At 61.0% G+C, this 13156-nt stretch overlaps 2 protein-coding genes across 2 annotated transcripts; both read left to right on the top strand.

The window, feature by feature from the left end:
• The first annotated feature begins 66 nt into the window (after positions 1-66).
• Positions 67-2036, top strand: CPTP (ceramide-1-phosphate transfer protein). Its single transcript, XM_068158277.1, has 2 exons — positions 67-184; positions 268-2036. The coding sequence occupies exons 1-2, from the start codon at positions 69-71 to the stop codon at positions 788-790; spliced, it is 639 nt and encodes a 212-aa protein (XP_068014378.1). The 5' UTR covers positions 67-68; the 3' UTR covers positions 791-2036.
• Positions 2037-4187: 2151 nt separating this feature from the next.
• TAS1R3 (taste 1 receptor member 3) lies at positions 4188-12313 on the top strand. The gene is made up of 6 exons (XM_068158254.1): positions 4188-4366; positions 6857-7157; positions 8175-8954; positions 9506-9709; positions 9992-10112; positions 11283-12313. The coding sequence occupies exons 1-6, from the start codon at positions 4188-4190 to the stop codon at positions 12209-12211; spliced, it is 2514 nt and encodes an 837-aa protein (XP_068014355.1). The 3' UTR covers positions 12212-12313.
• Positions 12314-13156: the final 843 nt, after the last annotated feature.

Raw genomic sequence — 13156 nt, 5'->3', positions numbered from 1 at the left:
TCGGCAGGAGCCGCTGCGGATTGGTCAGGCTGAGCGTGACGTATCGCGGAAGTAGCGGCGAGGGCGCGATGGCGGACGATGCTTTCAGCCTGCGGGAGGTTCTCGCCGCTTTCCAGACCTGCGTGACGGATCGGCGGGAGGTGCTGCTGAGCCCCTACCTGTGCGGCTGGCGGGGGCTCATCCGGTGAGTGCCCTCGGCCGCCTCTCCCCGGGGGTCCGCGCTTAGCTTGCCGCCGGTTAACGCGAGCATCTCCCCCCTGCGCGCAGGTTCCTGCACCGCCTGGGAGCCATCTTCTCCTTCGTCTCCAAGGACGCCGTGGCCAAGGTGCAGATCATGGAGAGCTACTGCGGCGGCGAGCAGCGAGAGAAGTACGTCTCGCTGCAGTCCATGGTGGAGTATGAGCTGGCCAACGGGCTGGTGGACTTGCAGAAGCGGTCTGGCCACCCCGACTCCGGGTGCCGCACCGTCCTCCGCCTCCACAGGGCCCTGCGCTGGCTGCAGCTCTTCCTGGAGGGGCTGAGGACGGGCCAGGAGGACTCACGGACGTCTGTCATCTGCACGGACTCCTACAACGCATCCCTGGCCGCCTTCCACCCCTGGGTTATCCGCAAGGCTGCCACGGTGGCCTTCTGTGCCCTGCCGCCCCGAAACGCCTTCCTGGAGATCATGAACGTGGGGACCCCCGAGGAAGCTGTCACCATGCTGGGCGAGGCTCTGCCCTACATCTGCAACGTCTACAGCATCACCCAGGAGCTCTTTGCCCAGCATCAGCTGCTTGACCTTCCTTGAGAGGAGGGATGCTGAAGAGATGAAGGATGAACCAGGTGCTAACTGCTTCCTAGAGCATCAGGCTCTGGGTCCTTGCTCCCTCTCCCTTCCCCTGCAGGGAGCTGACACACTGGCAAAGCTATCCAGGATGCCTCACTTCATAGGAGAAAAGCCTGTACCTGTTCTGTGTTTATGTGTAGCTGCCTGGGTAGAGCTCTGGCTCTGCAGTGAGAGAGGCACTACTCAGTGTGCTTAAGGGATTCCTTTTTTTACTGCCTGGATTCACCTTCTGCTCCCCAGCCAGCCTGGGAAGGGAGGGGGGAGGTTGATTTCTCTTCTGTTAAGCCAAACTGCAACTTCAGCAGCCATCCACCAATAGCCAGGAGCTGTGTGACAGCACAGCTTTGGGAGGTGGTGCCTGAACACCCCTACACCTGAGCTCACTTGGCCACTTTTGTTTACACCCTCTTCCCTGGAACAGATCCAGGGGGGTTCACCCTCTGTTAGGCTTTAGCTTTTCCAAGACAGTCCTGAGGAAGGAGTTTCTAGTATCACAGTATCATTCAGGGTTGGAAGGGACCACAGGGATCATCTAGTTCCAACCCCCTGCCATGGAGGGGGGTTGGAACTAGAGCTGCTGAAGGGCAGCTCTGCAGCTTGTGCTCACAGCCTCCATGACTGCTGCTAACCCTTAGAATTCAGGGAGGAGGAGGTGGTCTGTGGCACTACTGGCTGGGACCATCCTTCTCTCCTGCATTAAGCAAAGCCTTCCTCCTGGGCAGCTTCCTGTTAATCTCTGCTCTCTGTGTCCTGCACAAGCCAATCTGTCCAGCCAAAGCTGCTGGCTGCACCTCAACCTGCTTTGCAGCCAGGCTGCTGGTGGTGTTGTCACCATGAGTGTGTCACATTGCCTCCAAGCAATGGCTCCTCTGAGGAGGAATCCCAACTGGTACTGTAAGTCACTGCTTTGTGAAGCTTCTCTCTGTGCAGAGCAGCTGGGGTGTGTCTCTGTATGACTGCACAGCCAGCATGAAGCATCCAAAACTGTCCATGCAGCTTTGTCCAGCTGAAAGAGTGCTACAGTGTGAGTGCAGGATGATGGGAGTGTTTGGGGGGTGGGGGAGGAGGGGAGAACCCCCCAGGCTGGGGGATGGTTGGATTGTGTCTCTGCCAGGTGCAGCTGGGGCTCATGTAACACTGTCTGATGCAGGGAATCAGTTACCTCACAGAGAGCTGACTAACTGGCCATTAAATGATGTGAATAACACACTGCTGGGGAGTGTCCTTTCTAGGAGTGCTTCCTGCTTCTGTGGGGCTGGAAGGGACATGACTTCACCTCCCTTTGGGGCAGGGTTTAGTGGCCATGGTGGGGTGGGGTGGGTGGCTGGGGCTGATGATCTTGGAGGGCTTTTCCAACCCTGATTCTATCACCCTGATGACCTTAGAGGCTTTTCCAACCCCACTGATTCTATCACCCTGATGACCTTAGAGGCTTTTCCAACCCTGATTCTATCACCCTGATGATCTTGGAGGCTTTTCCAACCCCACTGATTCTATCACCCTGATGACCTTAGAGGCTTTTCCAACCCCACTGATTCTATCACCCTGATGACCTTAGAGGCTTTTCCAACCCTGATTCTCTCACCCTGATGATCTTGGAGGCTTTTCCACCCCTACTGATTCTGTCAGAGTGTTACCTACTCACACTTGCCCTGTGGGGAAAGGCTGAGAGCTGGGGTTGTTCAGCCTTGAGAAAGCTTAGGGGAGACCTTACTGCCATGGGCCAGTACATCAAGGGTGGCTACCAGGAGGATGGAGACTCCACAAGGGGAACTCATCACAAGGGGGACAAGTCACTGCTGGGGAGATTCCCATTGGACTTCCAGGAGGAAATACTTCCCCTTGAGCAGAGTCAGAGGTTGGATTCCTCTCCCAAGGCCAGCAGTGGATTGCCCTACACTGGATATTTGAAGTCAGGGGGCTGGGGCAGCTCAGTGCAGCTCCACCTAGAAAGCTTGGAGCAGATGGTCCTTGGGGTCCCTTCCTAGCTGGCATTCTGTGATCCCTTGCCCCTCCCCAGCAGCCTGTTCCATGCAGCCACTGATCAACCTCCAACAAACTTCACTAGAGGGAGTTTGAGTACTAGGCACAAAGTCCATCACCAGCTGCCTCCTGTGCCACACCAGGCACTTGATCTGCTGGGAAGGGATGGCTGGGAGGAGGCAACTGCTTCCTTGTGACTCCTGCACCATCCAGGCAGCCTCTTCTCTGTCCCCTCTGTGCAGCTGAGGTTGTATCTGGAGCTTGTCTAAGTGACATAGTCAAAGCTAACACTCTGTTGAGGGGGAGGTGTCCTTCAAGGGGGACACACACACTATTTCTGTGTCACCTTGCTGCAGAACCCCCCAGCCTGCAGCACTCAGAGAGGCTTCCTACACTGCCCCTGCTTCTCTGCACACATGGAACACCCCTCTAACCCCGTGGCCAAAGTGCCTTTGGCAGCAGCAGTGGGGTTTATGCTGCTCTAAAGATAGAGGGAGCCAACAGAAGGCAAGAAATGGAACTCCCCAGCTCAGATTGATCCTGCTGGCTGAAATGCCAACCTGAGAGGAGAAGAAATGCAGACCCTGGCACCCCCTAAAGCACCACACTGCAGCACTGGGGCCTAAACCAGAACTTTTCAGCTCAAGTTCTCATAGCTCAGCCACCTAACAACTCCCTGCAGGCAGCAGTAGAGCCAAGGGATCCCTCACCCACCTCACAGTGTAGGAGTGGCCTGCTCTAGACAAGTCCCTGTGAGGCACCAAGGAGGATTTGGTTCTCCCTCTGTTGTGACCTTGAATTTGAAGCAAAACCAATACAGATCACTGCTGTGCCAGGCTCCTGCCACTGCCCTTTAGCTCAGGCTGCTCAGCACTTCCCTCTGAAGCTCACTGGGACAATGAGCTGCACTCAGATCTGTTCCCCATGCCAGAAGCCTCACAGATCCTCTCTGAGGACTGAACAGGGGCAGCCTGTGCCAAGACATGCCAGCAGTGATGCTGCTGCTTCTTTGGCTGGGGTGGAGGCAAAAGAAGGCACCCAAATGAGGGTGGGGCACTGGATTTTACCTCCTGTCCCACAGCAAATACCATTCCCAGAGCTGGGGCAATGGCTAAGCCACTGCTGAAGGCGAAGGAAAGCAGGGTTGGGTCAGTGGTTTGCAACCCCATGGGTGCTGCTGGGCATTTGACTACTGCCCACTGAGCACAGAGGATGCATTTTGCTAACCAAATCCTCCCCCCCCATTATTTCCCTCTCCCCCAGTTCTACTTAAAGAGCCTGCCCAGAGCTGCTGAGCCTGCAGCCCCTGCCCTGTGCTGCCTCTCCCACAGCCACCTGCAGACTGCCTTGAAGCACTCCCTGCAAGAGGCACCCAATGGTCCCTGCCCTGCTGCTGTGCCTGGCCTTGGGCTGGGCAGCAGCCCTCAAGCCCAGCTGCCTGTCAGCCCAGTTCAGCAGGCCTGGGGACTACATCCTAGGAGGTTTGTTCCCTTTTGGGACGGACGCCACCAACCTGACGGCGCGAGCAGAGCCCAGCCTGGTCGGGTGTGAGAGGTAAGGGGAATGGTGGCTCCAGGAGCTCAGGTGGAGTTTGGGCTGGGGGGGGGAGAGAGAGAAGTCCCCAAATCAGGATGGATTGGCTTGGAAAGGACCTCAGAGATCAGCTGCCTGCAGCCACCTCACCCCCTCCTTGCCTGCGGCCACCTCACCCCCTCCTTGCCTGCGGCCACCTCGCCCCCTCCCTGCCTGCAGCCACCTCGCCCCCTCCCTGCCTGCAGCCACCTCGCCCCCTCCCTGCCTGCAGCCACCTCGCCCCCTCCCTGCCTGCAGCCACCTCGCCTCCCTCCCTGCCTGCCTGCAGCCACCTCCCCTCCCTCCCTGCCTGCCTGCAGCCACCTCACCCCCTCCTTGCCTGCAGCCACCTCCCCTCCCCTCCCTGCCTGCGGCCACCTCCCCTCCCCTCCCTGCCTGCGGCCACCTCGCCCCCTCCCTCCCTGCCTGCGGCCACCTCCCCTCCCCTCCCTGCCTGCGGCCACCTCCCCTCCCCTCCCTGCCTGCGGCCACCTCCCCTCCCCTCCCTGCCTGCGGCCACCTCGCCTCCCTCCCTCCCTGCCTGCAGCCACCTCGCCCCCTCCCTGCCTGCAGCCACCTCGCCTCCCTCCCTCCCTGCCTGCAGCCACCTCGCCTCCCTCCCTGCCTGCAGCCACCTCCCCTCCCTCCCTGCCTGCCTGCAGCCACCTCGCCTCCCTCCCTGCCTGCCTGCAGCCACCTCCCCTCCCTGCCTGCAGCCACCTCGCCTCCCTCCCTGCCTGCCTGCAGCCACCTCGCCTCCCTCCCTGCCTGCAGCCACCTCGCCTCCCTCCCTGCCTGCCTGCAGCCACCTCGCCTCCCTCCCTGCCTGCCTGCAGCCACCTCGCCTCCCTCCCTGCCTGCAGCCACCTCACCCCCTCCCTGCCTGCAGCCACCTCCCCTCCCTCCCTGCCTGCAGCCACCTCCCCTCCCTCCCTGCCTGCAGCCACCTCCCCTCCCTGCCTGCCTGCAGCCACCTCCCCTCCCTCCCTGCCTGCAGCCACCTCGCCTCCCTCCCTGCCTGCCTGCAGCCACCTCGCCTCCCTGCCTGCCTGCAGCCACCTCCCCTCCCTCCCTGCCTGCAGCCACCTCCCCTCCCTCCCTGCCTGCAGCCATCTCGCCTCCCTCCCTGCCTGCAGCCACCTCGCCCCCTCCCTGCCTGCAGCCACCTCGCCTCCCTCCCTCCCTGCCTGCAGCCACCTCGCCCCCTCCCTGCCTGCCTGCAGCCACCTCGCCTCCCTGCCTGCAGCCACCTCCCCTCCCTCCCTGCCTGCAGCCACCTCCCCTCCCTCCCTGCCTGCAGCCACCTCGCCTCCCTGCCTGCAGCCACCTCGCCTCCCTCCCTGCCTGCCTGCAGCCACCTCGCCTCCCTGCCTGCAGCCACCTCCCCTCCCTCCCTGCCTGCAGCCACCTCCCCTCCCTCCCTGCCTGCAGCCACCTCGCCTCCCTGCCTGCCTGCAGCCACCTCCCCTCCCTCCCTGCCTGCAGCCATCTCGCCTCCCTCCCTGCCTGCAGCCACCTCGCCCCCTCCCTGCCTGCAGCCACCTCGCCTCCCTGCCTGCCTGCAGCCACCTCGCCTCCCTGCCTGCCTGCAGCCACCTCGCCCCCTCCCTGCCTGCAGCCACCTCGCCTCCCTGCCTGCCTGCAGCCACCTCGCCTCCCTCCCTGCCTGCCTGCAGCCACCTCGCCCCCTCCCTGCCTGCGGCCACCTCGCCCCCTCCCTGCCTGCAGCCACCTCGCCTCCCTCCCTGCCTGCAGCCACCTCCCCTCCCTCCCTCCCTGCCTGCAGCCACCTCGCCTCCCTCCCTGCCTGCAGCCACCTCCCCTCCCTCCCTCCCTGCCTGCAGCCACCTCGCCTCCCTCCCTCCCTGCCTGCAGCCACCTCGCCTCCCTCCCTCCCTGCCTGCAGCCACCTCGCCTCCCTCCCTCCCTGCCTGCAGCCACCTCGCCCCCTCCCTCCCTGCCTGCCTGCAGCCACCTCGCCCCCCTCCCTCCCTCCCTGCCTGCAGCCACCTCGCCTCCCTCCCTCCCTGCCTGCAGCCACCTCGCCCCCTCCCTCCCTGCCTGCCTGCAGCCACCTCGCCCCCTCCCTCCCTCCCTGCCTGCAGCCACCTCGCCTCCCTCCCTCCCTGCCTGCAGCCACCTCGCCTCCCTCCCTCCCTGCCTGCAGCCACCTCGCCTCCCTCCCTCCCTGCCTGCAGCCACCTCGCCTCCCTCCCTCCCTGCCTGCAGCCACCTCGCCTCCCTCCCTCCCTGCCTGCAGCCACCTCGCCCCCTCCCTCCCTGCCTGCCTGCAGCCACCTCGCCCCCTCCCTGCCTGCCTGCAGCCACCTCACCTCACCCCCCTGCCTGCCTGCAGCCACCTCACCTCACCCCCCTGCCTGCCTGCAGCCGCCTCCCCTCCCCTCCCTGCCTGCAGCCGCCTCCCCTCCCCTCCCTGCCTGCAGCCCCCTCACCCCCTGCCTGCTCCTGCAGGCTGTTTGCCGACGGGCTGATCTGGGCTCTCGCCATGAAGTTTGCCATCGAGGAGATCAACAACTCCACCTCCCTCCTGCCCGGGGTGAGGCTGGGCTACGACATGTACGACACCTGCTTGGAGCCCCTGGTGGCCCTGCAGCCCAGCCTGCTCTTCCTGACCCGCCAGGGCACCAGGGGCATCGAGGTGCGCTGCAACTACAGCGACTACCAGCCGCGGGTGACGGCCGTCATCGGGCCGCACAAGTCAGACCTCTGCCTGGCCACAGCCCAACTCTTCAGCTTCTTCCTGATCCCACAGGTAAACCCTCTGCAGAGCCAAGAGGTCCCACTGAGGGAGCTGGGGCTGCTTAGCCTGCAGAAGAGGAGGCTCAGGGGAGACCTTCTTGCTCTCTGCAACTCCCTGCAGGGAGGCTGTAGCCAGGTGGGGGTTGGGCTCTTCTCCCAGGCAAGCAGCACCACAACAAGAGGCCACAGTCTCAAGCTGTGCCAGGGCAGGTTCAGGCTGGATGCTAGGAAGAAATTCTTCCCAGCAAGAGAGATTGGCCACTGGGATGTGCTGCCCAGGGAGGTGGTGGAGTCCCCATCCCTGGAGGTGTTCAGGAGGGGATTGGATGCGGCACTGGGAGCCATGGTTTAGCTGTCAGGAGGTGTTGGGTGACAGCTTGGACCTGATGAGCTTTGAACCATATCCCAAACTGCCATGTCCACACATTTCCTGGACACCTCCAGGGATGGGGACTCCACCACCTCCCTGGGCAGCCTCTTCCAATCCCTGACCACTCCTGCAGCAAAGAAACTGCTCCTAACCTCCAACCTAAACCTTCCCTGGAGCAACTTGAGGCCATTTCCACTCATGCTGTTCCTGTTCCTTAAGAACAGAGACCTGGCTGCAGCCTCCTTTCAGGTAGCTGTGGAGAGCCATGAGGTCTCCCCTCACCCTCCTCTTCTCCAGACTGAACAACCTCAGTTCCCTCAGCTCCTCCTCACAAGACTTGTGCCCTAGACCCTTCACCAGCTTCACTGCCCTTCTCTGATGAGGCCTGGAGCCATGATGATGGACACAGCCAGCAGTGGAAGGCCCATGGGAGAGTGCTGCCAGAGGCACTGCTTGGCCAGCCCGTGGCTGGCTGGGTAAAGGCAGCCCTGCTGGATGTGTCCCTTCAGAGGGGCTCTGTCTCCCCACCACCCTGACCCAGTGTGTTGGCAAATCCAGTGCACTGAGACTAAGCCAAGGTGGTTGGGGATGGCCTGGGCTGTGAACACTTCCCCCAGCTTCCCTCTTTCCCTTCCTCCCTGCTCCTCCTCCCCGCTGCAGGTCAGCTACGGCAGCAGCAGCGAGCAGCTCAGCGACCCCGAGCTGTATCCTTCCTTCTACCGCACCGTGCCCAGCGAGAAGAGCTTGGTGGAGGCTGTGGTGCAGCTGGTGAACAAGTTTGGCTGGAACTGGATTGCCACCATTGGAAGTGACGACGAGTACGGGCGAGGAGCCCAGGTGCAGTTCTCCAGCGTGGCCGGGGACCACAGCATCTGCATCGCCTTCGAGGGGACGATCCCCACAGACCTCACAGACCCCCAAGCCACAGCCCACCTGCAAGACACCATTACAGCAATCAACAAGACCAAGGTCAACATCATCATCCTCTTTGCCTACAACAAGCCAGCCCAGGCCCTGCTGAGGCACAGCATCAGGATGGGGCTGAGCAAGAAAGTCTGGATCGGCACCGAAGCCTGGATTCTGTCCGACACGGCTGCCGCCGTGCCACACGTGCAGAGCATTGGGACAGTCTTAGGCTTTATCATAAAGACAGGCCCAGTCCCTGGCTTCCAGGAGTATGTCACTGACCTCTTCACCTCTGTCCAGCAGGAGGACTTCTGCCAGGAGTCCAGGGAAGCCAGCCAGCTGCTGGGCTCGGACGCGCCGCACGCGCGCTGCCGGCCCTGCGACCACGTCTCGCTGGGGGACATCTGGCCCACGCTCAGCCTCTCCCAAGTCCAGCCAGTGCATGTGGCTGTCTACAGCGTGGCTCATGCCCTGCACAGGGCTCTGGGCTGCACCCACCAAGCCTGCCCCACAGCACCCATCAGATCTTGGCAGGTGAGCCAGGGCCGGGACACACACAGAGCGATTCTCTGTCCATGGGAGCTGCGCACAGACCGGGAGCGAGGGAACCTCCAAGTGCACCTCCAGAGCTCACCCAGCCCAACCCCCTGCAGCCAGCAGGGACATCTCCAGGGGCATCAGCTTGCTGACAGCCCCATCTAGCCTGACCCTGAGCACTCCACTGGGTCCTGTCCTGGTGGTGATGCAGCCTTGGCCATTCCCTCAGCCAGTCAGTCCCTGCACCAACACACTGCACCTTCTCTGCTGCTGCCTAGGGCTGCAGTCTCCTCTCCCGGGCTGCAGTCCCTCCTCTGCCCCTCTCCCGGGCTGCAGTGCCCCCTCTCCTCCCCAGGACCTTCTCCAGGGCTGCACTCTTGTTCCCACTGCTTGTGCTTGGCACAAGTGAGCAGTTAAGAGCAGAGTCAGAGGTGCTAGTCCCAGTCTTAGCCCCCAGCAGGGACTGAAATCAGCTCACTGCACTGTCACCCTCCAGCCAGGAGCACCAGCTGCAGCAGTAATTCCTGTGCCTGTCCCTTTCTCCTCAGCTGCTGCACTTCATGAACACCTTCCCATTCCAGGTGAATGGGCAGAGCTTCAGGTTTGATCAAGCCCATGGCACACACACAGGCTACAAGCTCATCTTCTGGTCCTGGAAGAACAACAGCCTCACATACCTGCCTGTGGGGGACTATGAGGGGTCCTTGGACATCAACAGCTCCCTGATCCACTTTCACACTGCAGATCAAAAGGTAAGGAGTGGTCTACAGCATAGAGAGCCACAAAGGGGAGGAAGCTTTGTCACTTCAGGGCTGCTGCTGAGCAGCTCCTACCCAGCACGCTGCCTCTACAGGCTTGGTCTGGGACTCAGTTTGCTCCTCCCCAATCTGGTGATCCATCTCCCCTGGGCCAAAGCAGAAAGGGCTACTCCCAGCACTAAGATTCCAGCCCAGCTGATCTCTTCTCATTGCTTTGGTGGTGTGCTGCTTCTCCTGAAAGACTTCTGCCTGACTTCCATCACTGCTTCTGTCTAGGAGCCTACATCAGAGTGCATGAAGCACTGTGAACCAGGACAGGTCAGAGAAATCAAAGGATTCCACCTCTGCTGCTATGACTGCACAGACTGCCCAGAGAACACCTTCTGGAGCAGAACAGGTGAGGCCTGAGAAACTGAGGGGCTTTAACTCTCCCTATTACACCTGGCTACTGGTTGAAGAGACAGAGCCAGAGAGCTGGGACCAAGCAGTTGTGAGCTCTCCCTCCATGAAACACTGCCAGAGCAGAGTCTTTGCTCTGCAGATGGAATAGGAATAGAATTCACCAGGCTGGAAGAGACCTCAGAGATCATCCAGTCCAACCTACCCCCCAGCACCATCTGATCAACCAAACCATGGCACCAAGCTCCCCATCCAGTCTCGTCTTGAGCACCTCCAGGGATGGGGACTCCACCACCTCCCTGGGCAGCACATCCCAAATGGCCAATCTCTCTGGGAAGAATTTCTTCCTAACATCCAGCCTGAACCTCCCCTGGCACAGCTTGAGACTGTGTCCTCTTGTTCTGGTGCTGCTTGCCTGGGAGAAGAGACCAACCCCCACCTGGCTACAGCCTCCCTTCAGGGAGTTGGAGAGAGCAAGAAGGTCTCCCCTGAGCCTCCTCTTCTCCAGGCTAAGCAACCCCAGCTCCCTCAGCCTCTCCTCCCAGGGCTGTGCCCCAGACCCCTCCCCAGCCTCATTGCCCTTCTCTGGGCACCTTCCAGATCTCCCCTGGGGGGCCCTCCTCTGCTGATCCCACAGAACATGCACAAGGACCATGCATAGGTTTTATCTCAAGAGGTAGGAGAGAAGGGTATGATAACCCTCTGGGGTCACAGGAGGAAGAGAGGCATGCAATGAAGTGCTGGCATCTTTGGGAAGCTGGTGGAGTGCCTGGGGAAGGGAAATGAAGCCAAGATAGATGTGGATCCTCTTGGGGGGAGGGTGGAGAAGTAGAGGGGAGAAAGTGAGATGGAACTGTCAAAAGCTTTGGAGATCAAATACACTTTGGAAGGGGGAAAGCAGCACCCAAAGCAGCTCCTTAACTCATGAGTGACCCCTCCCCAGGGACTGCCTGCAGCAGGGCAGCAGCAGCACTCCACTGCAAGGTGGCCACCAGCTGCTTCTGAGACACTGGAACAGGCTGCCCGGGGAGGTGTGGATGCTCCCCCCCCGGAGGTGTTCAAGGTCAGGTTGTGTCAGGCCTTGGGCAGCCTGGGCTAGCGAAGGGTGCTGGAACTGGATGATCTTGGAGGTCCCTCTAACCCAGCCGTTCCGTGCTCGTCCCTGCAGAGAGCTCCACCTGCACGCCCTGCCTGCAGCGGCAGTGGTCGCCAGCCCGCAGCACGCAGTGCTACGAGCGCAGCCACAGGTACCTGCGGTGGAGCGAGCCCCTCGCCCTTGCCCTGCTGACCCTGATGGCCATCACCACGGCCCTCGCCTGCCTGATAGCTCTGCTCTTCCTGAGGAACCTGCAGACCCCCCTTGTGCAGGCTTCTGGAGGCAGGCTGAGCCTCTTCGCCCTGCTGGGGCTGGGGCTGCTGTGCCTCAGCTGCTGCCTCTACGTGGGGGAGCCCAGCGACCGCCTCTGCACGGCGCAGCAGGTGCTGCACGCCCTGTGCCTCACTGGGTGCTTCTCTACCTTCTTCGTCAAGTCCCTGGAGATCACCCTGGTGACAGAGTTCCCTCGCTGTGCCCCCAGGCTCCTGCGCTGGGTGACGGAGAGGGCCTGGCTGCTCGTCAGCCTCTGCCTCCTCACCGAGTGCTCCTTGTGCTGCTGCTACCTGCTCCTGGGCCCCGACTCCCTGCTGCCCGACTACAAGTCGCTGCCCAGGGAGGTCCTGCTGGTGTGCCACACGCAGTCCTGGGGAGCCTTTGTCCTGCTGCATGGCTACAACGGCTGCCTGGCCTTCATCTGCCTCCTGGGCACCTTCATGGTGCAGAGCCACGGCAAGAAGTACAACATGGCCAGGGGCATCACGTTTGCCATCCTCATCTACTTCATCACCTGCATCTTCTTCCTGGCCTTCTTTGCCACCCTGAAGTCGGTCCTCAGGTCTGTTACTCAGATCTGCACCATTCTGACCACCAGCCTGGGCATCTTGGGGACCTACTACATCCCCAAATGCTACATCATCTTGCTTAAGCCTGACCTGAACACAGAGGATTACTGCCAGTACTCCATCAAAGAGGAGCCAGAGGAGGACTCAGCCAGGCAATAAACCACAGCTCCGCTGCCCCCTGCTCCCCAGCAGAAGCTGCCTGTATTTGAAGGAGATCATTCTGTCCATAATGACTCTCTAGGCTATGACCCCAGACACAATCACCACAGGAAAAAGAAGTTGTTCCCCAGGAGGGTGGTGAGAGCCTGGCACAGGCTGCCCAGGGAGGTGGTGGAAGCCTCCTGCCTGGAGGTGTTTGCAGCCAGGCTGGAGGTGGCTGTGAGCAGCCTGCTGTAGTGTGAGGTGTCCCTGCCCATGGAACTGGCTGAGCCTTAAGGTCCCTTCCAACCCCAACCCTTCTATGAAGCATGGCCTCTCCAGCAGGCTGAGCACCAGGAGCAGCGATTTTCAGCTGCAAAACCACAGGGCTCTGCTCTGCTCAACGAGCTCCAAGGCCCCAGCAGCGCAGGACCCATCAACTCCACAGCCAGCCACCTGCTCCAGCAGCAGGCTCAGTTCAGCAAACATCCTCCAGCACCAACACTTCATGCAAATCTCTCAGGTTTGGCCATCTGAGGTTGAAGCCTCACCCAGGCCACTTTGCTGTGAAGACAACCAGTAAATGAAGAGGGGGAACTGCTAGAGAGCTACTCCAGAGACACAGCTGTGAATCAGTTCTGCCACCAGCCCCAGCCCCCAGAGAGCTCCACTGCCACCAGCCCTGGCATCAGTCATGACCCAAACCCTCCACTTTCCAAAGCCAAGAGTTCAGTTTCTGTTAAATAAATGGGGAAAACAAAAACCCCAACCACAATCAACTCTTTCACTCCCTAATGCTTCCCAGAACCTGTACAACCCCTTCTGACCTGCAAAGGCAGCTGTAGGCAGGTCACAGAGAGGATGTTGGCCATGCACATTTCACCTCATTTGTGATGCATTAGCATGCTTGCAAAGGACATGGGGACAGGACAGAGGGAAATGGCAGAGCTGTGCAAATCACTCTAC

The sequence above is a fragment of the Melanerpes formicivorus genome, unplaced genomic scaffold (genome assembly GCF_026170545.1).
Source record: "Melanerpes formicivorus ecotype bairdi unplaced genomic scaffold, bMelFor1.0.p_v2 SCAF_39, whole genome shotgun sequence".
NCBI classification, from domain to species: domain Eukaryota; kingdom Metazoa; phylum Chordata; class Aves; order Piciformes; family Picidae; genus Melanerpes; species Melanerpes formicivorus.
This window is presented reverse-complemented; position numbering and strand designations above follow the sequence as displayed.